The 27012-nt window shown below is 40.9% G+C and overlaps 2 protein-coding genes across 8 annotated transcripts in view; both read left to right on the top strand.

Annotated features, from left to right (window-relative positions):
* LOC134287703 (uncharacterized) overlaps positions 1–5576 on the top strand; it is a 193622-nt gene extending 188046 nt beyond the window's left edge. For both annotated transcript variants that reach the window (XM_062850257.1, XM_062850258.1), the window contains one exon: positions 61–5576. In XM_062850257.1, the coding sequence (XP_062706241.1) occupies positions 61–1877 (1817 nt within the window). In that variant the 3' untranslated portion in view covers positions 1878–5576. The remainder of the gene's footprint in view (positions 1–60) is intronic.
* LOC109414182 (CD63 antigen) overlaps positions 1–27012 on the top strand; it is a 242323-nt gene that overhangs the window by 178440 nt on the left and 36871 nt on the right. The window lies entirely within an intron of this gene.

The following is a 27012-nucleotide window of genomic DNA, read 5'->3' as shown; positions in this document are numbered from 1 at the left end:
TATCATTTACTTTCCACTGCATTCATTATTATATTGTTAACCTTAACTTTTATCTTACAGATATGGTACCATCTATTCCATCATTGGAGTCAATTCCGTCAACAGATCAACTACAGGGTCCCCATAATATTGAGAAGTTTAATACCATTGCTGAAACATTGAGTTTATCGCCAATCTCATCTAGAAACATGAGAAGTATGGAATATCGCATAAACAAATCATTGCAGATTACGAAAGCAGTTCGAAAAAATATCTTCGGAATAGATTCAACGGATGTTGGCAAAGTGGAGGCGTATGACGAGATAATTATGCAGTTAAAGGATAAGTTCAATCACCCTACAACTGACAGAAGCGAACAGATTAAAATACTATCTGTACTTCCTAAGTCTTGGTCGGTAAATAAAATCACAAGAGAGTTTAACGCACCAATGTATATGGCGAGGCAGGTGAAGGATCTTGTTTATGAACAGGGTATTCTTTGTACCACCGAAAAAAGAAGGAGGCATGGTATTGATGACGATACAAAACAAATAGTAAGAGAATTTTTTGATGATAATGATATCAGCAGGCCAATGCCAGGAACAAATGATTTTGTTTCTGAGGTTCGAAATGGAAAAAAACAACAAGTTCAAAAACGACTTTTGATGATGTCGCTCAAAGAGGCTTATATGATTTTTGTAGATATGTACAAAACTGTGAATATTGGTTTCACAGTATTTACACAGTTGCGACCAAAGCATTGTATTTTACTTGATTCTACTGGTATACATAATGTATGCATATGTACTATTCATGAAAATGTAAATTTAATGTTCAACAGTATAAGAATTGTGTCACAAGATGAAATAATACAAAATATGCTTTGCGATATTTCCACCAGAACAGATAATTGCTTTTTCCGTGCTTGTGAAAAGTTTGCTTGTAATGAACACATTGAAGAAGAACTTACATTGATATTGAAATCAAATGACAAAGAAGAGATTATATTTCAGCAGTGGTTGAATACTGATCGCTGTAATTTAGAAACGATTATTAAACCTGTTGATGAATTTGTTCCGTATCTTGTTGATAAAATTGACAAACTTATAACACACAACTTTATTCATAAACAACAATCATCATTTCTCAGAAATAAAAAAGATACATTAAAGGATGATGAAATTCTTGCGATTTGTGATTTCTCTGAAAACTATTCATTCATAATTCAAAACGCTGCTCAAGGATATCATTGGAACAACTCGCAAGCAACAATACACCCATTTGAAATTTACTATATGAAAGATAATAAACTTGTAAATGTTAGCTTCATTATCATATCGGAAGTAATGGCTCACGATACAGTTGCGGTCCAGTTGTTCATCTCAAAAATGATAGATTTTATGAAACAATTAACGAACTTTTCTAAAATTTATTTTATGTCTGATGGGGCAGCATCACAATACAAAAATAAGAAGAACTTTGCTAGTCTATGTAGATTCCAGTCAAAGCATGCATTAAGAGCAGAATGGCATTTTTTTGCAACGTCCCACGGTAAAGGTCCATGTGATGCTATTGGTGGCACTCTCAAGCGAATGGCAAAGAGAGCAAGCCTTGCTCGAGATTATGGAAATACCATAACAACTCCACGAGAGTTATATAACTGGGCAGTTGTACAGACAGATAAAAATATAACTAAATTAAATTTCTGTTACGTATCCACTGAACAGTACATTAAAATGTCAGAAGATCTCGAAGAAATATATAATAACGCCAAAACAATACCAGGCACTCAGAAATTCCATAGTTTTTTGCCTATTCCTGGCGACAAAGTAAAGGCAAACAGGTATTCTAATTCAGAAGATGAACCAAAAATATTTAGTATGATCGGAAAAAAATAGAAAAGAACATGTTTGAAATTGGCTCTAAGACACATATATATATATTTGAAAAATTCATAATTATAAATAATTGTATATTTAAAAGTACACTTCAATACATATTGCGATCAAACATTACATTTCCTAAGAAAATACATTTGTAATATTTTGAAGTTTTTTATGTATAGGAAAACCCTTCCAAATGATTGAATAAATAACACAAAATCTCCTAGAAAATTGAGTTTCATTGGATTCTGGGATTGTTATGGCCTTCACTGGTTTTATTGTTGATAACAAAATACACTGAAAAAAAAATCATTCGAACAAGAAAAAGTTTTTGTTAGAAAAACTTTTTTTCCTTAAAAGTGCCCATCTTGTGATGTATGGACGGTTGGTAGGGAACATAATTACCTGTCTTGAGACAAAATTTCATCAAAATCAAAAATGGTGTTTTTTTTTAAATCAACTTTGAATTTTTAGAAATGATTTTTTTCAGTGTAGGGCTCATTTTGGATTTTTTTCAGTATTTTTTTCTTAAAATTTGACTTATTTTGTGATAATCACCCATACAACACTTTTTTGTAGGAGTAGTCATTTTTTGATTAAAAACATTTTTTAAAAATCCATAAAAAAAAGTTTAGCCCTTTTCAAAAGTCAGTCGAGAAAAAAAAATAGAAAAATGAGTATGCAAAGTGGCTTATCTGGGCAAGGTCTACACACCAAGAAAGTTTCGTTGTAATCTGAGAGGGTGCTGCCAACATTTGTTCGAGTTGGCGCGAAATCCGTCTTTATGAAAACTGAAGCACTAATGATTTTAAGTTTTTACGAACTGGTTTCATTGAATCTGCTTCAACAGTCTGCAATCCGTTTGACGCACCCTTTGGGAACAAACCACCAAACGGAAATTTTAACATTTTGTTGAGAAGAACCGCACGACAAGGCAAAACCTTAGTATACCCTATTAGGCTTAAAGACGTTAGGCATTATGAGCATAAGTCCATTATGCCAGTCATCCATTATGCCTGTCGTATATATGCCTATCTCACTTATGCTTACCGTCGTGCACCCGCAAGGACTGCACTGGTGTACTGGTGGTGGTTTTTCATCATTATTCTTGAACCCAGAACATGTTCTAGGGTATTTTATCCAATAGTGGACCCTTAACCTATAGTGGACCCCTAGCAATTATTCTCAAATTTCCCGCTCAAATCTGCTTCCAACGGTAAACTTCCACCGGGAGACCATGGCTCATATCCCTAGACAGCAGTTCCATGTCATGAAACTAGTCTGGAAAGCGATAATTTGATTATTTGAACAAATTTGTAAATGTAAACAAGCCTGTCGATTGCCAGCCGCATGCCTTCCTATCTGCGTCATCCTAGAGATGGTGGAATGCAGCACCCAAAGCAAAACATAATCTTCCCATGACTCAATAATGATCACTCCTGAGCTTGTGTTCAGCAGTGGTGAATTAGCACAGCACGTGGTAATCAACTGAACAACGCCTTATACTTCAACAGCTATTCAGCTCAAAACACGTGTTTTCCATTCTGATTTCGCTGTCAGTATTTTTATCGCACGGTGAGAAAACTTGTATCGAATGCGGCCAAAAAGTGTTGGTCTTTATTGAAGATATTGTTTCCAGACGAACTAATTGCGATATGAACATGTTTTTATTTTTACTATTAAATATCGATCTTTAAAAATGTATGACAATCGAACTGCTGCGGAAGTAAAAAATATAATAATCAAGGTACAAGATATCTTGTTACAGACTAATAATAATAAATAAATGCCTCATTTTTACGTTGATTACGTCTCTTGGCGCTCAATGTTAAACTGCATAATTCCATTCTGTTTTATTTTATGTGATTCGTTTAAAATTTTGGTTCTTTGATAACTTGGTTGTCTAAACAGTGAAAAGCACATTGTTCAGGAGCATATGCTTATCGGTACATCAGCTTAATAAGATGCAGACAAATGTTTTGTTAAGGTATTAATGCTTGTCGAATAAATGTCTTGTTAAACTTTTGAAATGTGTTTTAATTTATCATTGTTGATACCGATGAGGAAAGTCGAACATTGACTATTTTCTCAATTGAAAAATGATTTAAACCGTAATGTGTAGAGCATAATTTTAGTTCAGCTTCTTCTTCTTCTTCTTCTTCTTTATGGCTCGACGATCGCATTGGATCTTGGCCTGCCTCTCTTCAACTTAGTGTTCTTTTGAGCACTTCCACAGTTATTAATTGAAGGGCTTTCTTTGCCTGCCATTGCATGAATTTGTACATTGTGTGGCAAGTACAATGATACGCTATGCCCAGGGAGCCGAGAAAATTTTCCCGACTGGAACGGGAATCGAACCCGTCGTCTCCGGATTGGCGATCCATAGCCTTAACCACTAGGCTAACTGGAGACCAGCTATCATTACCATTATTAAGCAACAATTCAGCAAGCTTGCTTGTTTGTGACTTGCAATTGTTAGTTGGGTAATTAGGATATCATAATATTATTACGATCAGAACAAGGTTCAGCTACTAAGAGGTCCACTATTGGTTAAAATACCCTAGGTCAATCGTCTTATTTCATAGTGTAACTTCAAAGCGTTTCATAGTGTTTTCACATAATTGCTAGAAATCACGACTAGTATGAAAAAAACGTCTGTAATCTCTTATCATTCACTATAACAGATCTCGCACGCATTAGATAAATAACAAGTGTAAGAACCGAAACAGTGGCACACCGAAACAAGTATTTCAAAAGTTTGCCGATTCAACTTGGAATGGCCCATGTTGAGCGTCATGTGTGAAACCGCAGTTGCCAGCTTCAGTTCAGTGCACATCAATGTCAATTTTTGTAGCTCCACAGGTACACAAGGGGGTTAGGTACCAAAACCGCATGCCTATTTCAAAGGCTGTTGAGTTAAATTTACTGTGTGCCTAAATGAAGTGTGGTTGGTAAATTCATCCATCAATCAAATTTTCAATCAAACTGTTTCAAATTTAGATTCACAATCATCACGAGTGCATTTTTAATTTCTACTAAGCAAACTGAAACGGGTTTTCTGCTTCAGAAAAACACTATCGATTTGGTCTTTTTATTGCACTTCACGAACAAAACATAAAACAATCCCTGCAATATAAGTTTCCCTCGTCGATCACTGAACGAAACAGAAAATTCAAATAATCGGCTTAATGTCTTTGCCCGAGGCTTCATTCCATTGGAATGAAACTTTATTGTCACTATATTTCATCGCATCCTATAATAGTACCTAACCTATGGAGGCTGCACAAAAAAAAACGAGCAAAAAAATCCAGTTTGTTCAACCACGAGTAAAGAGCTTTTCATGCCTATCGGAAAATCTCAATAAATGTGTTGAGAACTTCGTGTACCTAGTCGTCCGCGACCCACCCATATGACTGCACGTTCGACACAGTCCTCCGGGGACCATACGAATCATCGCGGTGAGGGCGAGAAGCAGCAGCGATTCATGCTTCGGTGCTCTTTCCGGTCACTTTAGTTCCTGATGGTACCGGCGACGAAATTGAAAACGATGGCTCTTTTTTTGCGAGTTTTAGCAGACTGCACGCGGCGACGCTGGGATATTTCGCGAAAAGGACCGGTTCAAAAGAGGAGAAAGGGTTTGGATGTTTTCTGCAGAATGCTGCAACCAGAGAACTCTTACGACTATGATAATATCCTCGTGATTTGGGAAGCCATCAGTTTGGTGAGAATTTTTTATCTTTGATTTCGTTTCCACTCGGTTTTTATAGATCAACAATACTTTAACGTTTAATGATTATAACGTATTTATGTTTTAAATAAGTTAATGCCATTTAAATAAATTGATTTCAATTTTATATATTCCTAATCGGTACAAGAGGTTTTTCTTTTTCTCTATTTTTTTATTTTTATCTTTAGTAAGCCAAAAGATCTTAAATCCTTTATTGATTATCTTATTAATGATGATTAACCTGGGCTTGTTAGGGGAATATCTGTAAATAAAAAGAAAATCGCGTTAAGCACTGTTCCTTTGAATTCCACTAAGAGTTTGCATCCTTTGACAGATACGTATTTCGACCTCAACTGTAAGGTCGTCTTCAGTGTCTTGTACTTGACTCGACTGTCAAGTACAAGACACTGAAGACGACCTTACAGTTGAGGTCGAAATACGTATCTGTCAAAGGATGCAAATGGGGCACGTTCGGTGTAGTACTAGATTTGTAGTAATGAGCTGAATATTAGTATGGTGAGAAGGTCAGTTCACTGTTTCTGCAATGAAATGGTACAAAAAGTGTGGGTATTATGATTCCTTGTCTAATTTGATGCTGTTTGAGCAAAACTTTGGATAACTATGTTGTTTATGTTGCAAGAAATGGAGAAAACAACAACACTTTTGCCCAAAGTTTTGCTCAAACAGCATCAAATTAGACAAGGAATCATAATACCCACACTTTTTGCACCATTTCATTGCAGAAACTGAGAATTGACCTTCTCACCATACTAAAATTCAGCTCATTACTACAAATCTAGTACTTCACCGATCTGTCCTATTCTTAGTGGAATTCAAAGGAACAGTGCTTAACGCGATTTTCTTTTTATTTATCTTATTAATAACACTAGTTTACAAAATAAAACGAAAGTCGTGAACTTCTGTCAACGACCAAAATTTTTGAAGCACAATTTAGCGCTGATTTCGAAACCGTGCTTCAAAAAATTTAAAGTAGAGCAGTTTTTGAGTTTTAGCTCAATATCGAGTTTTACAACTTTTTAAAATATGGAATTAAATAAAATTCAAATATCTTGCGTTTTGTTCAACCAATTTTAAATCTTTTTCCATAAATTAAAAGCTGAATATAATGCCATTCGATCTTCTGAATGCAGCTTTTGCGTCAGATTGATGAAATTCAAGATATTGGCGAGTTTTGGGGACGATCTCCTTAAAGTTTAGCAAAATTTCCAAAATTATATGAAGAAATGTATTTTTTTCAATAAGAAAAAAGTGATTTAAAAATTCTTTCTCAACGTTTATTTGACATATCATATGTAGGCGAGTTACAGTAAAAAATTCAGCTCGATCGGAGCATTGTTTACGGAGAATGAGAAGTGTGAAGTGAGCGACTTTGCTTGAAAATAGAACAAAAATTGATTTCAAGTCGAAAAAAAATCCGTTCTACTGTAATTTTTTTCCTTCGCGTTTTCGAACTCAGGGCATGATTCTACACCAAAAACGATCATCAGCTTACCGAGTTCAAAAATGCTATAAACTAGTGTTATTTTTTTATATGAGCTTAACCTACAATTCCAAGAAAATTTCCGTCACGTTTTTAATCTGTTTGACCTACTTCAACCCCTATATATAAGAGTAAATTTCCGTTACGACCGTGTACGTTTAGAAGATACTCATTCCTTAGTAGAGAATCCAAAAGCAAGGTGAGAAATTTGACGCGTGGTCAGAACAGAATGTCTCGGTATTGCACCACATTCGAACCACCACGGAGGGTCCGTACACCTGCGGAATCCGCGATGATGATAGAATCCCAACGACGACGACTGTACATCGCGACAGGGCATTAATGCTCCATTAAAGCTTAAACCACCAGAGGGTGCACGTGCCACAGCCAACGATCAACTCGCATTCTGCTCTATACATGCCATACTGCCCCACAGCAAAACACAGAGCTTTGGTTGGAACGTGGCTGATGGAGTTTCCCCGTGTTTCGCAGTTCGCATTGAGCAGATTGATTCTGCGAGTTGTTCACCATGCGGCGACGGAGAAAATTTCAATTATACGTCCATTTTGCTGGTCTAGTGCTCCCACTAACTATATTTGCGGCTTAAATAGCTTGGTATTAGATTTAGTGTTGCATATATGCGCGAACACAGTTGGCTTCACTCTCATACGTGCTCTAGTGAGTATGCGACCGAAGACGGTTTGAATTTCTGTACTGGTTTTGACCGCACGATCGGAAACAGACCAAAAACTTACGAATGGTTTTGGGTGGAGCTCCAATCCTGTTAAACTTTGTTTTCAAGTATCTTAGATATTTTTTTAAATTATCTTCTAAAAATTATCTTTGTACCGACTTTTCGAAAACTCTAAGCAGAATACCCTCTTCGAATGAGTGTAATCAGTTTCGTACCATTTAATTCCGCCTTATTTTGCTTATCCTTTGACAGACACGCGTATTTCGACTACCACTTGTAATCTTCCTCAGTGTCAGTTATCCACTCTAGTGGATAATAGTGGATAACAGTTACTGGCAATGAGGAAGATTACAAGTGGTAGTTTAAATATCAAAAGATAAGCAAAATAGGGCGGAATTAAAAGGTACGAAACTGATTACACTCATTATAAAAATTATCTTTGTACGTTAGAGTAGTCTGTAAAACTATACATATCAATTACCTCGCTTTAAGCAGAATCCTAATTGCTTTAAAGCAATTTCAAAAGTTGTTTTAGTGATGTATAGAAAAACGCCAGGTAGACCATGAGTTCAATTTACACATCCTTTCATATTCTGCTCTAGCTTGAATAGAACCCGGTATGCGGTTTTTTTTTGCTGTCCATTTTCAACATCAATAGCAATAAAACTGGACTGGAAGTGAATTCTATGAATAAGCTATGAGTTTGTTCTTTGTGAATGCTTTTCATAAATTGGCGCTTTGCCTCCACACCATTGAAATAGCGCAAGCCAGCGCCACCGTTTCGCGAATGAATTTGGATGGTGGCAAAAAGTGGTTTGTTTGCCAACAAAACATCGCTAGTTGATGGTTTTAATAATAATAAGCATGTTCTGAAAACAAAACTTTTATGCAATTAGGTTGTTAGAACTCCTACAGCATTAAACAGTTTACGAAAACCACGATAGCTTAATCTCCTTCTTTCTTCCTGTTACAGGTCGAACTCGATTTTTCGGAATTGAGAAAACAATATCGAGAAATGCCTTCCAGGCTTTCCGGGAAGGTTTTCTGCTTCTAGCGAATTCCTTCAGAAAAGAACTTCTGGGAATAGCTCCTAAAATACTTGCTGTGAGTTGTTGCTGGGGATACCCTCAGGAATTCATTTAGGAAACTCCTTCATTTAATTTCATCTGGATATTTCGCCAGGAATTTCTTCTAGAGATTCTAATGTTTTTTTTGCGATTCCATCAGGAATTCCTTCTTGGGACACTTCCTTGGACTCTTCCAGGAATATCATTTGTGAATTGCACCAGGAATGCTATCTGGATCTGGATATTGCTTCAGGAACTCTAGCTGGGGATATCTCTGGGAGTGATTTCTTTGGATTCATCCAGATTTCTTTAAGGATTCCCTCTGGAGATTAACTTAAAGAACTCCTGGGAGTTCTTAGAAGGAATGCGGGGAAAATCCCCGAATGAACGCCTGGATGATTCCAAAGAATTCTAAGAAGGAACACCTGGAGATTTCCCAGAAGCAACACCTGGAGATTTCACAGGAAAAAATGTCCTGCAAGATTACCATAAGGGACTTCTGGAGGAATCCCAGAAAGTACTCCTGAAAGATTGGACTCAGAAGGAATTTCGTGATAATTTTTAAAACTAACTCCTGGGGAATTCCCAAAAGGAAGCCCTGGAGGATTCCCAGAAGGAAGTTCTGGAGGATTCCAAGAAAAAAGTTTTGGGGGTTTCCCAGAAGAAAGTCCTGGGGGATTCTCAGATGGAAAACTTGAAGGATTCCTAGAAGGGAAACCCGAAGGATTCCTTCAAGGAAGTCCTATAAGGAAGTTCTGGAGGATTCCTACAAAGAATTCCTAGAGGATTTACGAAAAAACAAGAAGAATTTCTAGATCTCCCAAAGAATTCCAAGAAGGAAAACCAGCTCCTAGAACTTTTGGGGGATTCCTTGAAAGTACTCTTGGAATATTCTTAGTAGGAACTTCTGGAGGATTCCTGGAAGGTACTCTTGGAATCTTCCTACAAGGTACTCCTGGAATATCCCTAGAATGGATAGGAAGATTCCTAAAAGCAACAGGTAACTCAAAAAAAAAATCCTGGATGAATTCCAAAGACGATTCTGGAGGAAATCCAGCCGGTGCTCTTGGAGGGATCCCAGGAAGTACTTTTTAACAAAACTAAACCTTCAAAACAACAAAGCTGTTCAGTTCCATCAATTATGGATGCAGAGCCAGATTTACAATTGAAAATTTTGTGTCGCTGATGGCATTAAAACCGCACAGTTCTCAAAATTAAATTTAAGAAATTGCTGTTACGAAATAAGATCAATTATAAATATCAATTTTGCACTATAGTAACAAAAGCCGGGAGGATGTCCTGAACACTTTTACATGGTTAAAAATTTCCTTATCATTGGGATTTAAATCAATATTGTTTTCTCATTTTCATGACTTCCAAAGTTTTTTTTGGATTTCAAGCGTGTATCAAGGGCGTTCTGGTACTCCATAGGGTCTCAGGGGTTCCAAAAGGTTTCAAGGTGTTTCCGGGGCGTTCCAGAGGTGCTTCAAGGAGGTTCAGGAGCATTACAGGGGTTTTCGAGAGGTTTCAGAGGCGTTCCCGGAGATTTTAGAAGCGTCCCAGAGGTTTTCATAGGGTTCAAGGGATTGTAGGAGGTTTCAGGAGTGTTCCATGGGTTTCAGGGGTAACAATGACTGTTCTGTTTTCCAATAACAATGAAGCCCAAAGCATTAGTTTATGATGGATAATCAAATGATTTACCTATTAAATCACACTCAAATGCACCTCCGCTTCCCATGACAAAATGGACTTTTAAGTTCCACGAAGTTCAGATGGAATGGAACTTTCTGGCTGTTAAAGAGGCCAACAATGAGCCTTGCTGGAACTTCGCACATAAGTTCCAAGACTCATAGTTAGCCTCTTAAACTACTTTTATGCAATGATTTTTTCATAATGCAACCCATTTGAGTTGCATAATGTTCATAATGCAACTCAAATGAGTTGCATTATGAACATTATACAACTATTTTTCATTATGCAACTCATTTCAGTTGCATAATGAGCCAGTTCGGAAAAATTGACCATTATGATACCAAAATGAGTTATATAAAATGTAAATTATGGTACTCGGCAAGCCTCGTTGGATAAATGTACGACTCGTGCTGAAAAAATCAACTTTTTGCAACTCGTTACATAAATAACTATATAATTAATGAATTGAAGTGCAGATGAAAAAAATGACACCCACCGGATTTGATCCGGAATCATAATCATAATCATAACACTAGTTTACAAAATAAAACGAAAGTCGTGAACTTCTGTCAACGACCACAACAGTTTTTGAAACACAATTCAACGCTGATTTCGAAACCGTGCTGTAATTCTCGCGTTTTCGAACTCAGGGCATGATTCTACACCAAAAACGGTCATCAGCTTACTGAGTTCAAAAATGCTGCAAACTAGTGTAATCAACCGGAAAGGACCCGGTTCAAATCTGCATAGGAATATGTCATGGTAAAGTAAGTTTGGTCTTGTTTCACACAATACATTTAAACAAGAGAGGTTGTGGTGTGTATCTGGAAAAGTACATTTTCGTAATTACATTCATTTTGAGAGAGTTCCATCAGATAGAAGACTATCCAGCTTACTTATGTGAACTTTCAAGTTCCGAAATTACTCAAAATGAAGGCTGAAGAGTAACCTCTAGCAAGCTGCTTAGCTCATAAAATATCCTCTTATCCGAACTTTGGGTTACTTGGGGAAGCAGGTGGGTGCAAATATACTCACACACGGTATACTTTCGGAACCATGAGTAAACCTTGTGTTGTTTTTTTTCTCGCAGTGTAAAATTAGCATTTAAGTTAAAATACACATAAATAAAAATGAAAAAAAAAAAATCTCGCGAGCTGCTTTACGATGAGAGCAAGTTCATACCATGAGTTTTCAATAGGACAGATCGGTGAAGTACTAGATTTGTAGTAATGAGCTGAATTTTGGTATGGTGAGAAGGTCAATTCTCCGTTTCTGCAAAGAAATGGTGCAAAAAGCGTGGGTATTATGATTCCTTGCCTAATTTGATGCTGTTTGAGCAAAACTTTGGGCAACAGTGTTGTTGTTTTCTTCATTTCTTTCTACATAAACAACATAGTTATCCAAAGTTTTGCTCAAACAGCATCAAATTAGGCAAGGAATCATAATACCCACGCTTTTTGCACCATTTCATTGCAGAAACGGAGAACTGACCTTCTCACCATACTAAAATTCAGCTCATTACTACAAATCTAGTACTACACCGAACGTGCCCCATTGCCTTTTAGAGCCGTTCCATGAGTTTCGAGTTTCAGGGGGTTTCATGAGCGTGCCAGAGATTTTCAAGAAGTTTCAGGGATGATGCAACAGTTTTCAGGGGCATTTCAAGGGGTTTCAGAACGTTCCTGTGATGTTCCGGGGGTTTCAGAGCCAGAGGATCTCAGTGAGTTTCAGAAGGGTCAAAGACGTTCCAAGATTTCAGAAGAGTTCCAGGGGCGTTTCAGGAGGTACCTGGAGATTTCAAAGACGTTCCAGGGATTTCTAGAGGTCTCATGGGTTTGCAGGGCGTTCTGGAGATGTCTAGCGGTCACAGGGTCGTTCCAGGGAGTTTCAGAGGCATACCTTCAATCCAACGGAAAAACCCTTCGGAATACTCCCTAGAACCCCTCCGGTACCTTTTTGAAACTCCCATGATGCGTTCGATATTTTGGTTCACAACTTTCGGTACAAATGTTTTAATTTCTCCTAGAAAATGGCATCTAATGGAAATCAAATTCAATGGAAAGTGTAAGAAATGACTGGATCCAGACGATCACTGGATTTTTTTTTAACTATCGTGGAATAATGCTCGGAAAAACAAATGAAAAAGAAAACTCCAGTACTAACTGTTCAACAACTGGCCAATTACCCCATCGGCTATTTGGAATCGTAAAGCAGAATACTTTCTTAAAATACCGTCGTTCGGGGTGACATTGGGCCTAGAGGGTCAGATTGGCCCATCAATCCCACGGATTCAATATAAGTCAGAGAATCCGACGTTGGATGCAAAGTATCTTAGAATTATGTATTCTAGTAGTTAAGCACACAATATACATTCCCGTCGTATTCTAAACGTGCGGAATAGTGGCCCAATGTCAACCCGCTTTGGTCCAATGACACCTCGCACGACGGTAGGTGAAATGTGATTTTAGTGTTTAACTCAAACGAAAATAAAACATAGTATTAATTCATAGAAAAAAGTGTTTGTCGTTGTTACCAAAGTGTAGAGTTTTTGGTTTTTCCTGAAATTCTTTCAGCAGATCTATGCCTCAGATTGGAGTAAGAATTTGAATATTAAACAATTGACCTTGCCAATAAAATGTTTTAGGTTCAAACGCGAATGCTAAGAGAGCTAGAAGAGAAACTTCATGGAGCGAAAAGCCATTCTGAGTTCCTAATACAATCAGTGTTGGTAAAATCACACTCAAAGCAGACTCATGAACTGCTCCTGCGTGAGCAAACTCGCGCGCGATTCTGAATCATTTTCTCACGCGCGAGATTTTCATGCAAAATCTCGCTCTCACGAGTCAAACGCCGAAATCTCGTTTGCTTGTAAAACGAACCCAAATCAATTTGAACGGCATTCAATATTATTGTACGCTAGATTTGATTTTGTTCTATCATATAATCCTAAAAACTTTGATGTAAATAATAAGAACACCAAGAAATGAAGCAATGAGTGAAATCGCGAGTCAACTCATGCTCAGTGTCAATTTCTTGATTTTGCTTTGGCTGACCAAGCCATGTGGGAAATTACACTGTTGAAAATGCTTTGACATCCATGTGCACAACAGAACATGTGCTCGATGAACAAATTGAGATTTGAAATTATGAAAAGAAATCCACGTACTCCGGTGAGACTCGAACTCACGACTCCCAATTCGCTAGACGGGCGCTTCTATTCCTTCAAGCTACGGAGTCACTCGACTATCTCCGTCGCCAGCAGGCCTAGAACTGAACTCGATTCCACAATCGCACATGGTTATCTTCTTTTCACAATCCAAACCCCCTTCGGATGGGATTAGATGAACATCTAACACATTGTCTGTTGTGCACATGTATGTCAAAGCGGGAGAGGAAGTTATTTTTAATTGTCGAGAGCTTCGGGCACTGCCTTCCAATCACTTATTGGTATGGCAATTAATTGCCATACCAATAAGTGATTGGAAGGCAGTGCCCGAAGCTCTCGACAATTAAAAATAACTTCCTCTCCCGCTTTGACATACATGTGCACAACAGACAATGTGTTAGATGTTCATCTAATCCCATCCGAAGGGGGTTTGGATTGTGAAAAGAAGATAACCATGTGCGATTGTGGAATCGAGTTCAGTTCTAGGCCTGCTGGCGACGGAGATAGTCGAGTGACTCCGTAGCTTGAAGGAATAGAAGCGCCCGTCTAGCGAATTGGGAGTCGTGAGTTCGAGTCTCACCGGAGTACGTGGATTTCTTTTCATAATTTCAAATCTCAATTTGTTCATCGAGCACATGTTCTGTTGTGCACATGGATGTCAAAGCATTTTCAACAGTGTCATGCTCAGTGTTGGTAAAATCACACTCAAAGCAGACTCATGAACCGCTCTTGCGTGAGCAAACTCGCGCGCGATTCTGAATCATTTTCTCACGCGCGAGATTTTCATGCAAAATCTCGCTCTCACGAGTCAAGCGCCGAAATCTCGTTCGCTTGTAAAACGAGTCCAAATCAATTTCAACGGCATTCAATGTTATTGTACGCTAGATTTGCTTTTGTTCTATCATATAATCCTTAAAAATTTAATGTTAATAATAAGAACACCAAGAAATAACGCAATGAGTGAAATCATGAGCCAACTCATGCATGATTTTTTCGGCGGTGAGTTTGGCGAGTCAAGAATCGCGCGTGAAACAACTCAACCATGAGATTTGAGAATTTGAGTTTTTACCAACACTGAATAAAATCACTGACTGTGAAATTTCTAGAAAACTTTTGTCGGGTAAACTTTTACCGATTCAAAAAAAAACCCAGATTAATCCACCTAGTGGTGATAGTGCCTTTCTCGTCGAATATGTACTCATGAACTTTCCGTCGACGTTAGCCAAAATGTTCCTGAATCCTGAAAAAAACTTTATATAGAAAAGCAACAATTTTAACAAAGTTATGATCGACTTTGGAAACTTATTGATGGTACATATTCCGATGTAATATTCAACAACAATACAGAGCTGGAAAATATCAGACCTCTTAGTTGACTGCTTGACCACCTTAACCCTAGTCGTGTATTGGGGTCATTATGACTCCATTCCATGCACACTTTAGGCTATATTTGGTTACCTATGAAAAGTCTTTTTGTTTTAAGTGTCATACTTCCCAACGACAAAACTAAGACAACACTACAGGCTGAATGTTTTTGGACAGCTACGAATAATTCTTTGTAAGTTCATGTTATATGTAAAAGTACTATTAATTATTGTTTTTTAAATATTGTTTGTGTCTGTCATCACTCAAATAAAAATATATCCCTGATGAAGATCCAAATTGGGATCGAAACGTTGGAGCAAAGAAAATAAATTCGTATGCCAATTATTAAGACGGCAAGCCAGAACAAATCATTCGAAATAATCTTCACAGTCGAAAATCGCAAGGTACAATTTTATAATTAGCCGCTTTCGGAGGGAAACCCGGAACTAGTTTCGGAACTACTGACAGTCCATTATGTGGTCTTAGTATACTTCCTTGATAACCAATCATCAAGTTGTCGGAAAAGCCGTGACATGAGGTGCCGGATGCAAAAGTTATGTCAAATTTTATATACGGCCACTTCCGGCGGAACTCCCGGAACCGGTTCCGCAACACTACTGGCTCAGATATGGTCTGAATCTTTTTTATGCCAACCTTTCATTATCACAAAAGCCGCGTTTTGATATGTCGCATGCGTGGATTTGGTTCACTTTAATATTTGGTCAACCCGGAACCGGTTCCGGCACACTACCGATTCAGATATGGTCTGAGACTGTTTTATTGCTAATTGTTCATCAGGTTATCGAAATTGGCGCAATTTGATGTGTCGCATGCATGGCTTTTATTCACTTTTATATTTGGACACTTTCGGCGGGACACCCGGAAACGGTTCCGGATTACAACCGGTTCAGATATGGTCTGAGACTGCTTTCTTGCTAACTGTTCATCAGGTTATCGAAATTGCCGCAATTTGATGTGTCGCATGCATGGCTTTGGTTCACTTTTATATTTGGCCACATCCGGCGGGACACCCAGAACCGGTTCCGGAACACTACCGGTTCAGATATGGTCTGAGACTGTTTTCCTGCTTACTGTTCATCGGATTATCCAAAATGCCACAGTTTGATGTGTCGCATGTATGTGTTTGGATCACTTTTATATTTGACCACTTCCAGCGGGTCATCCGGAACTGGTTCCGAAGCTCTACCGGGTCAGATATGGTCTGAGTCTTTTTTTATGCCAACCTTTCATTGCGTTATAAAAAAAATAGTCGCGCTTCGATATGTCGCATGCATGGATTTGGTTCACTTTTATATATGGCCACTTACGGCGGGACACCCTGAAACGGTTCCAAAACATTACCGGTTCAGATATAGTCCGAGACTGTTCTATTGCTAACTGTTCATCAGGTTATCGAAATTGCTGCAATTTGATGTGTTTGGTTCACTTTTATATTTGGCAACATCCGGCGGGACACCCGGAACCGGTTACGGAACACTACCGGTTCAGATATGGTCTGAGACTGTTTTCCTGCTTACTGTTCATCTGATTATCCAAAATGCTACAGTTTGATGTGTCGCATGTATGTGTTTTTACATTTATATGTATGGCCCCTTCCAATAGTACTGGTCCGGAACACCTAAATGGCCATAACTCCGGAACGGCTGGACCGATCCGAACCATTTTCAATAGGAAACAATGGGAACAGATTCCGCGTCGAATGACCCGTCGGTCATTAAAATTGGTTGAGGTTTATGCCAAAAAGTGATGTGAGCTTTTTTGTACACATACACACATACACACACACACATACACACACACAGACATCACCTCAATTCGTCGAGCTGAGTTGATTGGTATATGTGAGTCGACCCTCCGGGCCTTCTATCAAAAAGCCATTTTTGGAGTGAACACATAGACTTTCCAGTACACTTAGTGTACGAGAAAGGCAAAATACTTTTTAAATTCTCTTAAGATCTGTACTACCTTGTGCAGCATAGTTGTTCGGATCAGGAAGAAACAAAACCGTTTCTGTAAATCTACCTTGTCAGGGAGATCAAAAATTTTAGTTTGTTTACTTTCTCTTGACTTTCCTCTTCCGTCTCTTCCAAGGTAACTGAGCTCAGTCCTATTCCGCGAGAGTGGCTATAGTCCCGTCTACGAGTCCGAGTCAATCTGTCCAGTCCAACTGTTAAGTTTGTCTCCTCTACCGTTATCTTCCGTACGTCTGTACTAATACCGGACACCTTCACTGTATGCCTATTCAACTTGCTCGTGGTGGTCGTGAACTTCAATTAACCGGCAATTTATTTCCCACTCACTTCTTCCCTGAATAGTAACAAACTATTTTAAATTTCTTTACGGAATTCAACTCAATTCAATTTTCTCCACTATATTCTTCTCGATCTCAACTAGCGGTCTCCTATCCTTCCTTTGTTTTTGTTTTCCTTTCAAACTAACCTTTGACGGCTTTCCGTCTCTCTTCGTTCTGTCATCTTCTCTGTCATTACTCACCTGTCATTTTGACACCTATCAACAGACACTTACACTTCCTCATCGGCCAAACGCCTACCGCGAGGCGTTAGGGTTTCGGCAGTGCTGCCAGAACATTCCCCGGCCCGTAATTCTGTCCCGGAAGCCACTTCCGGCTCAGGGTTACCACTGTCGATCTCCATCCTGGCCAGCTTCACTGCCGCACGTTTGTACCTTCCAGTACTGGTACGCACCCACGCTTGACGGATCCTTCCGTCGCCGGACGCGATGACCCCTTCGATTACTCCACGGACGCAGCACTTCCGGTGAGCACCCTCGACCACGTACACTATCTCCCCGACTCGCAACAGCTTCGATTCGCCGAACCATTTCGTCCTCTGATTCAATGACGGCACGTACTCCTTAATCCACCGTTCCCAAATCACGCTGGCTAACTGCTGCGAACGCTGGAACACGTCCCGAAGAGCCTCCGCTGGTTGGGGAGGTAGCCGCGTCACACACGGCTGGTTCGGAGGTACGCCCCTCAGAAAGTCGTTCGGAGTAAGCGCTTCTGCTTCACCACTGCTGCGACACGTATGTCAGCGGACGGGAGTTGATAATGTCCTGCGCCTCAACGATCGCCATCTGCAGAATCTCGTCCGTCAATCGCCTTCTGTCATCGAGCGCGGTGAGCGCTTCCTTCACCGAACGTACCAACCGTTCCCAAACGCCACCCATGTACGGTGCGGCCGGGGGGTTGAACGTCCACTTCGTCCTCGTGTTCGTCAGTTGGTCTGCACAGTCATCGCTGATGCCCTGCACAGACTCCACTACTTCCTTGCTGGTTCCTCGGAGATTCGTCCCGTTGTCCGAGAAAAACTCGACCGGCCAGCCACGGCGGCCGATGAACCGGTGTATCGCCATCAAACAAGACTGCGTCGTTAGTACAAACGCCACCTCCAAATGCACCGCGCGTGTTACCATGCAGGTGAACAACGCGATCCACCTCTTCTCCGTCCTGCATCCTAGCGTCACGTCAAACGTTCCCAGGTGGTCGGCTCCAACGTAGCTGAACGGCCGTAGGTTCGGTATCAGTCGCTGCACTGGCAGCGCCGCCATCCTTGGTGTTTCCGGACGACAACGATGTACTTTGCACCAAACGCAGAAGGCCGCCACTTTCCGGACTACAACATCTACGTGCAGCAGCCGCAACTCATTCTTCACCGCCTGGTGGTATCCGTGACCCCGCTCATAATAATCCTGAAAGATCAGCTGCGTAATCCGGTGGTTATCCGGTAGAATCACCGGGAATCGCATATCGAGTGGCAGAAATTCCACCCTCTTGGTTCGGCCTTCGATCCGAATCAATCCATCCTCATCGATCATCGGAGTCAGCTTGTACAGCGGACTGGACCTCTCGATCGCCATCTATTGGTCCACCGGTCGGTCTTTGTTCTTCCACAGCACTTTCCGCTCGTCGATTAAGCTCTCCGTCTGCGTTACCTCGAAGCTTGCTTCGAAGAGCCACCGCTCCGCCTTCTCGTACTCCTCTTGCTTCAATGGTATGCGAACCGACGCACCTGAGGATCCCATCCACACCTTCAGCTGGTCACTCATTGCTCGCGGTGTTTCAGCCAGCAGCCTTTCCTTCCTTCGCCTGCAGTTCAACACAAATCGATACACGCAGGCCTCTATTCGCACCAGAGTCGTCCACATCGAAAAGCGGCTCGCATCCACAAGAACCGCTGCAACTTTCACATGATGCAACAGTAGGTGCACCCGTAGCTCCTTCGCTGTGTTCGTCGGTGGCAAGTTCTTTCTCGGCCAATCTTCCTCGTTCTCATACCGAAACCGTTGTCCTTGCACCCAAGTGCACACAGTTGCTTGTGGTGTATTCGAGAGCTTCGCATCAGTTGCTCTGTGAGCGTATTCCTTGAACTGGTATTCTTCTATCTGCTGACACACGTTCTCCTTCAGCATTGGACTCGTTTCGAAACGATCGCCTACTCGCTTCATGTTGACTCGAAAATCGGTCGAGCCCGCTTTTCTTCCGTCGGCTCCGGCACGGCGACCGCTGTATTTGGCGATTCTTCCAGCACGTACTGCTCCCGCATCCGGTCATGGAGCTCCTGATTGCTCACCGTTGTGACGGAGTGAAGATTTAAATACGTCTGCGCAGTAGGCCTCCGTTTCTCGGAGCCGTAAATCGTCCAGCCCATCTTCGACCGAACGGCAATGGGTTCGTTAGGTTTCCCGATACGTGATTCCAGCGGCGCGAAGAGATGCAGGTTGTCCAGCCCGATGAGAATTCGTTCTCTAACCGGTTGATGTTGCCGGTCCACGTGACTATCAGCGGCTCGAGTGTCCCCTTCGCCTTCAGTCGTTTGGCTACCGCATTATCCACTAACGTCGCCGACGATCCCTCGTCCAAGAATGCGACGGTCTCGTACTGTCGCTTGCCGACGTAGAGCGTAACTGCCATCATTCGGAAAATTACTTCACGGTCCGACTTTGCCTTTTGCAGCTGCACTGATTCTTCCACCCGGTGCAGCAAAGGATGATGAGCCCCCTGGCAATTCCGCATCATACACCGGATCTTCGACGAGCGCCGACCTCCACTGTGTTTGTTTAGGCAGATTCCACAGAGTTTCTGCCTCTCGACTTCACGTAGCCGCTCCGCGATGTTCATTCGCCTGAACTCATCGCAGTTACGGATGAGATGATCCGTTCGCTTGCATATCCAACATGATCGGCTAGCCACCTCACCACGAGAACCTTCCCTTTTCCGGGAATTCTCTTTCCCAGGCGGCACACGCTCGTTTACCGACAGCGTAGAAAACTCCGTCACCTCGGAAACGTCGGAAACAATGTCAGTTATGAAACTGGTGAACATCCTTAGCGGACTGTGAATCCTACCGCGCTTATACCGGACCCAATCCAGCTTGTAGCTCGGTGGTAGCTTGTCGACCAGCTCCTGCACCAGCATCGGGTTGTTGAGATGGTCGTTGAGTTTCGCCGCCTCGAGATGATCGCACAATTGTTTCACCGTTATACCGAAATTTATAAACGTTTCCAGCCGATCGGCCCTCGGCGCTGGAGCGTTCCTCACCTTCGTCAGCAACGTCTTCAACAGCTTCTCCGGCCTCCCGAACAGATTGCGTAGATCGGTTATCACGTCTGGAACTGAGTCCGGTAGAACCAGCCTGCTTCTTACTGCCTCGAGTGCGTCGCCTTGCAAGCAGTCCTGCAACCGCTTCAGGTAATCCAGATTTGAAAATCCGCACGCCGCCGTCGTGTATTCGAAGCTGCTAATGAACAGCGGCCAGACTTCTGCTTCTCCCCGAAACTTTGGAAGGTGTTGCGACACTGCTTTTCGAGCAGCTAGTTGCTCCCTGGAGATCCGACCAACGCTTGGCCCTGGCCCTTCAGCACCTCTGCTTCTCCGCAGACTGCTATGCCGGCTGCTTTCCGCTCGATCGTCTAGCTGCTCTCCATAGATTCGGCCAACTCTTGGCCCCGGCCCGTCAGCAACTCTGCTCCTTCGCAGACTGCCTCGCCGGCTGCTCTCCGCACGAACGTCTTTGAACGACTCGTCGCTGCTGCTGTCGCCATCACTGTCGCTGTCCTCACTTGAGCCATCTTCAAATTCCGTGATCACCGGCACTTTCGACATTGGCTTTGGCTTGCCAACTTGCTTCGAGCATCCCGTTCCAAATGGTTCGTTTCCTTTCGGGTACGCTCCCCGAAAATCCACGGTCGACGGCTTGTCGACTGTCACTGACTGATCATTCAGCCACTCCTTCACTCTCTTCTTCGGATGGTCCTCCGAAGCTTCGCCAACAGCGCTTTCTTGGCCTTTCAGCGCGTTGACTCGGTTGACGCTGCTCGTAAACTGCCTCCGAATCGCTTCCCGCTTCTTCGCGAACTCTTGCTCTGCTGCCAGTTGGGCGTCCAGCAACTTCTGTTCGTGCTCCAACTGCTGCTCCTCCATTTCGCGTTGAATCTGGAGTTCCACCCAACTAACAATCGCCAGCCGCAAACAAGCATGTATGCTGAATTGTTGCTTTATAATAGTAATTATAGCTGAAATAATGCTGTACACATTACTGTACAAATGCTATTTCTATTGAAAAAGTAGCCGATGTTCAACTTTTCGTATTGGTATTAACAATGATAATTTAAAACACTTTCCAAACGTTTAATAAGATTTTTATTCGACTCGCAGTAATTCCTTTACAACATAGTTCAACAAGACTTTTTTCTGATTCTTGTTAAGTTCATGTAAAAATTAGGACATGTACCTGTATAATATGTTTTCCACAAGTCACATAAGCGCTTTCGTTTCATCATACTTCGACTCAGAGTACATGATGAAAAGCACGTGTTTTTCACTGAACAACAGCTGAATTAATCTGTTGTTCAGTCGTTAACCATAATGTCTGTGATAATTCACCACTGCTGAACAGGAGTCGTAGTCTGATCATTATTAAACCACGTGAAGTTTATGTTTTGATTTGAGCGCTGCAATTCATCATCTCTAGGATGGTGCAGATAGGAAGGCATGCGGCTGGCAATCGACGGGTCTCGAGTTCGAATCTGGATTTGGGTAAATTTATGTATAGTTATTATTTCACAATATTTGTTCACAGCATTAAGTTCCAATCATAAACTCCTCGTGGAAATCGAAAATTTTTGCATTTTTTTAATTTTTAATCATTTTTGCTAAAGCTGAATAACAGCTTTACTATATAGTTGTAAAACGATTAAACAACAAACAGTTCAGTTGGTACACAACACTATGCTTTACAGTTTCTCCAAATTTGTGTGAACAAAACTCGAACAAAGGTTGTGCCTGAAAATTATCCAAATGTTATTCAGCATCATGCTGAATCAATTCGTCGTAAAGGTGCTTGTAAAATGAGTGATTGTTAGTTGGGCAGCTCACGCATCTCCTGTTCTTGCCTCTGCTGCTCTTCCTTCCACGCCTTCTGCCGAGCGAGTAGCTTCTTCCGCGCCGCCATCTGATTTGCAAAGGCCTTCTCCTTGGCGAGTTGCTCCTCTTCCAACTGCTTCTCAATCGGATCCACATCAGAGCCAGCTCCCAGTTCGGACCCTCCATCGCTTCTTTGGCCGGACTTCTTGCTCCGCTTCTTGGCTGCTGCATCCGGAACTTTCAGCTGCTGCGCACTACTTGGGAGACACTGTGGGCACCGCCAATCACTGTTGACAACCCCTTGATCAACACCAGCGCAAGAAAAATGTGCCCAGTGTTGACACTTCCCACATTGGACCCAGTTTACGTCCTCAGACATCGACTCCGACATCGAGCAGAACAAACATTGCTCGGTCTTGGAGGGTGAGGAAGCCATTCCGAAGAATCCGATTTTAAAATTTTTGATTTTGTTCGGATCAGGAAGAAACAAAACCGTTTCTGTAAATCTACCTTGTCAGGGAGATCAAAAATTTTAGTTTGTTTACTTTCTCTTGACTTTCCTCTTCCGTCTCTTCCAAGGTAACTGAGCTCAGTCCTATTCCGCGAGAGTGACTATAGTCCCGTCTACGAGTCCGAGTCAATCTGTCCAGTCCAACTGTTAAGTTTGTCTCCTCTACCGTTATCTTCCGTACGTCTGTACTAATACCGGACACCTTCACTGTATGCCTATTCAACTTGCTCGTGGTGGTCGTGAACTTCAATTAACCGGCAATTTATTTCCCACTCACTTCTTCCCTGAATAGTAACAAACTATTTTAAATTTCTTTACGGAATTCAACTCAATTCAATTTTCTCCACTATATTCTTCTCGATCTCAACTAGCGGTCTCCTATCCTTTCTTTTTTTTTTGTTTTCCTTTCAAACTAACCTTTGACGGCTTTCCGTCTCTCTTCGTTCTGTCATCTTCTCTGTCATTACTCACCTGTCATTTTGACACCTATCAACATACACTTACACTTCCTCATCGGCCAAACGCCTACCGCGAGGCGTTAGGGTTTCGGCAGTGCTGCCAGAACAATAGTTGTCCCATATTAATAGAGATCCCCATAGAACATGGGACAACTATGCTGCACACGTCAGTGTAAGATAACTCCACCAATTTCTTCTCCAATTTCATCACGGAATCCAAGGATTTTGTGAGAACTTTTCCATAAATCTCTCAAGAACTCATCCATTTTCTAAAGACATTAAAATGTTAGAGTGCATATAAGTAATGTTTCAACAGTTTTGGGATTCGATTTCATCGTCATTAGGCCGAATGATGATCAGAACAAATGGCTATTCAGCAGTTATGGAAATGGAAACGAAACGATTTTTTAATCTGTTAAACATATCAATAATCTAGCTATTACTTCTTCAATACTAATACATATTATTTAATGGTTTTTACCGTTTGCAACCATTAGTGGAACAGTGAAACTAGAAAGAATGCCTATGTTTATAGAAAGAAAAAAGCAATGGGCAAAATATCAGTAGATTTAACTTCAAATACATATTATTATATCAGTATAGAGATTAGGAAAAATAGACAGAATTACCTGTAGATACCAACTCATTACAGCAGCAATGAAAATTTAAAGAGCATTCTATGCAAATTTTGATCCTTCCTGTTGGGAACGAACAGCTCGCTGACGTATGTAGTGCACGGTTTGGGTCAAAAATGACCCTGATGACAAGAACAGACGTGCAGTGATCAGTTGATCCAACGACAATTCGGCCTAATGGCCATCCGGGCTTCGGTCGAATGACTTGACACCTTTGTATACTTACAAGATACAAAGAATCATCAATTTCATATGTTTACGGACTACGCTACTATCCTTAGACGATGTAACATATTGCACTGAAAACGGATATCCATCTTCTGAGTAATTATATTTATTGTTCCTTATAAATCATATTTCCAAAACTCATGAGCCCATTCGTAAACTAGTCAATGCCTGCCTTGTACACATGATTCATAATCCATTACACTGGTCAACATTGGAATCGGAAAAAAGTGAATTACATGTAAAGGCACGAGTTTCAGCCTGCCAAATAATATTAACATCTGCTTCTCTTTCATCATACTAACTTTTCCAACGTCGACCAGTGTTATAAATCCCAACCCGAAGCAGCTGTTACCACCCCAATTCGTCAAATTGAGCAATCACTTGAGCAGCAATCTCAGTTGAACCTCTACCAACACCACCATCATCATCATCATCATCATCATCATCGGACCATCATCATGGTTAGGTTGGTTTTCGTATGTGGGATCTAGAAGAATGTGCCATATCAATTTTCAGCCTGTTTCTGCCCGGAGGTCATTTCCTATATTCTCCAATCGGAAGTGGTGGGGCGTGTGGGAGAACTAGGGCCACTTGAATTTTTGTTTGGGGAAACAATTTTCTCTTTCGTTTCTGTGAGGAATTTATTTTATTGTTTGGTTGGTTTCCCATGTTTCCAAAAAAGAAGGCAGACAGCTTATTTGAATTAAAGCGCAATAACTCTCTAATCATACATGAAGAGATAGATAGAGCCAATCCATCAACTGTTGATGAATAACGATATAAATGAAAAAATGTACCATTCTACTCAACAAATTACTTGAAGGTTCCAAGGTTTTCACATCTCAACTGAGATTCAATTGCTCATAGTTCGCTTTTTGGATAGCGGTCATCTATCATCTTGCAAAAAAAAGAAATCCTGGCAGAGGTGCAACGTGCAATCAAGAATCACTGGGTCTTTGCGATAATAAAACTTTTATTAAATCCCTGTCGAACTCCGTGCAGCAAAAAGGTGTCAACATTTTCGGTAGAAAAAACTTCGACTCCAAAAAATCCACACTCGAGTTCTCAGTTGTTTGTCCTACTGGCAGGACGAGAAAAGTTTGCCAAGCTCTTATACCAACAACATTATTCGCCTGCTTGCTCTCAGGACTGACTGGTTGTTTCGAGTACGCCTTTCGCACGAAACTTGTCCTTCCAGACGGGTGCAGTAATACTGCTTGCTATAAACTACATAGATCACAGTGGAAATTTTAATTAAGAAATATTGATTAATTGCACACCCCGTAATGAGTTTTCCTAAAAGCATTCCGGTAGGTTTGCTGTGTGCATGGGCGGTAGGGTGGCCCAGACTTATAAAACTCAAAAAACGCAAAGGCTAACCTCATCAAGCCAAACATGTCTAAAGGTCCTACCTGCAGAAGAGAGGCTCTCTTTGGTTTCCCTCTCTTTCGTTAATATCTCAGCTGTTTATTTGTATTATGATTGTCTCCTTGCAATGAACGATGGTCAAAACAATCGTCTTTTGATTTGTTTTGCAAAAATAGTTGAAAAGTATACCATTACATTGCAAGAACTGAAAGAGAAAGTAAACAAAGAGAGCTACTCAAATGCAGATAGGACCTATTGAAATGTTTGGCCTGTCATGCTTCGGGTGAAAATTTGTGGGAAATCAATTGAGTCATTGATAAATTAAGTGCTCAACGTGCTTGACTAAATCGATCTTGCTCAAATTTTCACCGTAGCTTGTAGGAGTCTAAAACAGGATCAGGGGGTAAAACTTAGCATTTTTGAAATTTTATGTTTTCCGCATAACTATGAGCACCCTAAAAAGAGGTGATATCAGTTTACATTCTGCGGCAAAGGCATCTTCCACACCCCATGGCATATCATCATCACCATCCGAGCCGAACCGTTTGCTCAAGGACAAGGGCACACATATGCGCCACTGTCAGCAAATTTTTCCCACAATTTCATTCTGGCTTCCTGATGCTTCCTACCTACCGGCACGGCGGCGTGCACAACGATCTCGGTTTTTCTCATTTAGTTTCCACTTTATTCCCGTTTAATGTTTGGTTGCTTCCGTCGTTCCACTACTGCACTGGCTGTTGGCTGTTTCCTGCAGGCAGAAGAAGATAACGAACGACGAATGGTGGAAAATGATGTGCCACATCGAACAGAATGCTGCAAGCCCTTTTTAATGTTTCATCGAAGTTCAAAGATGAATGGTTGTGTTGTTGTGTACTGGTTATAATGAAAAATGATTTAATATATTATTAAACACGTTATATTTAATGCTATAAACATGTTTGTATGTTCTATTATTTTATTTGGCTTCAATCTGATTGTTTTACCCTCATATTTTTTTCATTGACTGAGATATTCCTTCAAAAACTTCTTATTTCAATAAATTTCTCTGAAATGCCTTTGACTGATCCTCAATGCATTTTCTCTTTTAAAATTAAATTCGTTTGGAAAGGTCTCCAAGAATTTCCTCCAGAAACTCTGTTGCTTAAGGAATCTTGATGTATATTCCTCTAAGAAATCCTTTGCCAATTACAATTGGATAAGTACCAAATATCTTCCAGAAGCATATGAATTGGTGAGATCGTATTACGCTATTGATTTGTTGTGAAAATTGAAACTGCTGGACGAGCCGCTAATAGTATTCAAAAATAAATTTTTAGAAGAATTCAAGAGGAAT

This window comes from Aedes albopictus, chromosome 2 (genome assembly GCF_035046485.1).
Source record: "Aedes albopictus strain Foshan chromosome 2, AalbF5, whole genome shotgun sequence".
Taxonomy (NCBI): Eukaryota; Metazoa; Arthropoda; class Insecta; order Diptera; family Culicidae; genus Aedes; species Aedes albopictus.
Note: the sequence above shows the minus strand (reverse complement) of the source record. Positions and strands in the feature narration are given on the sequence as shown.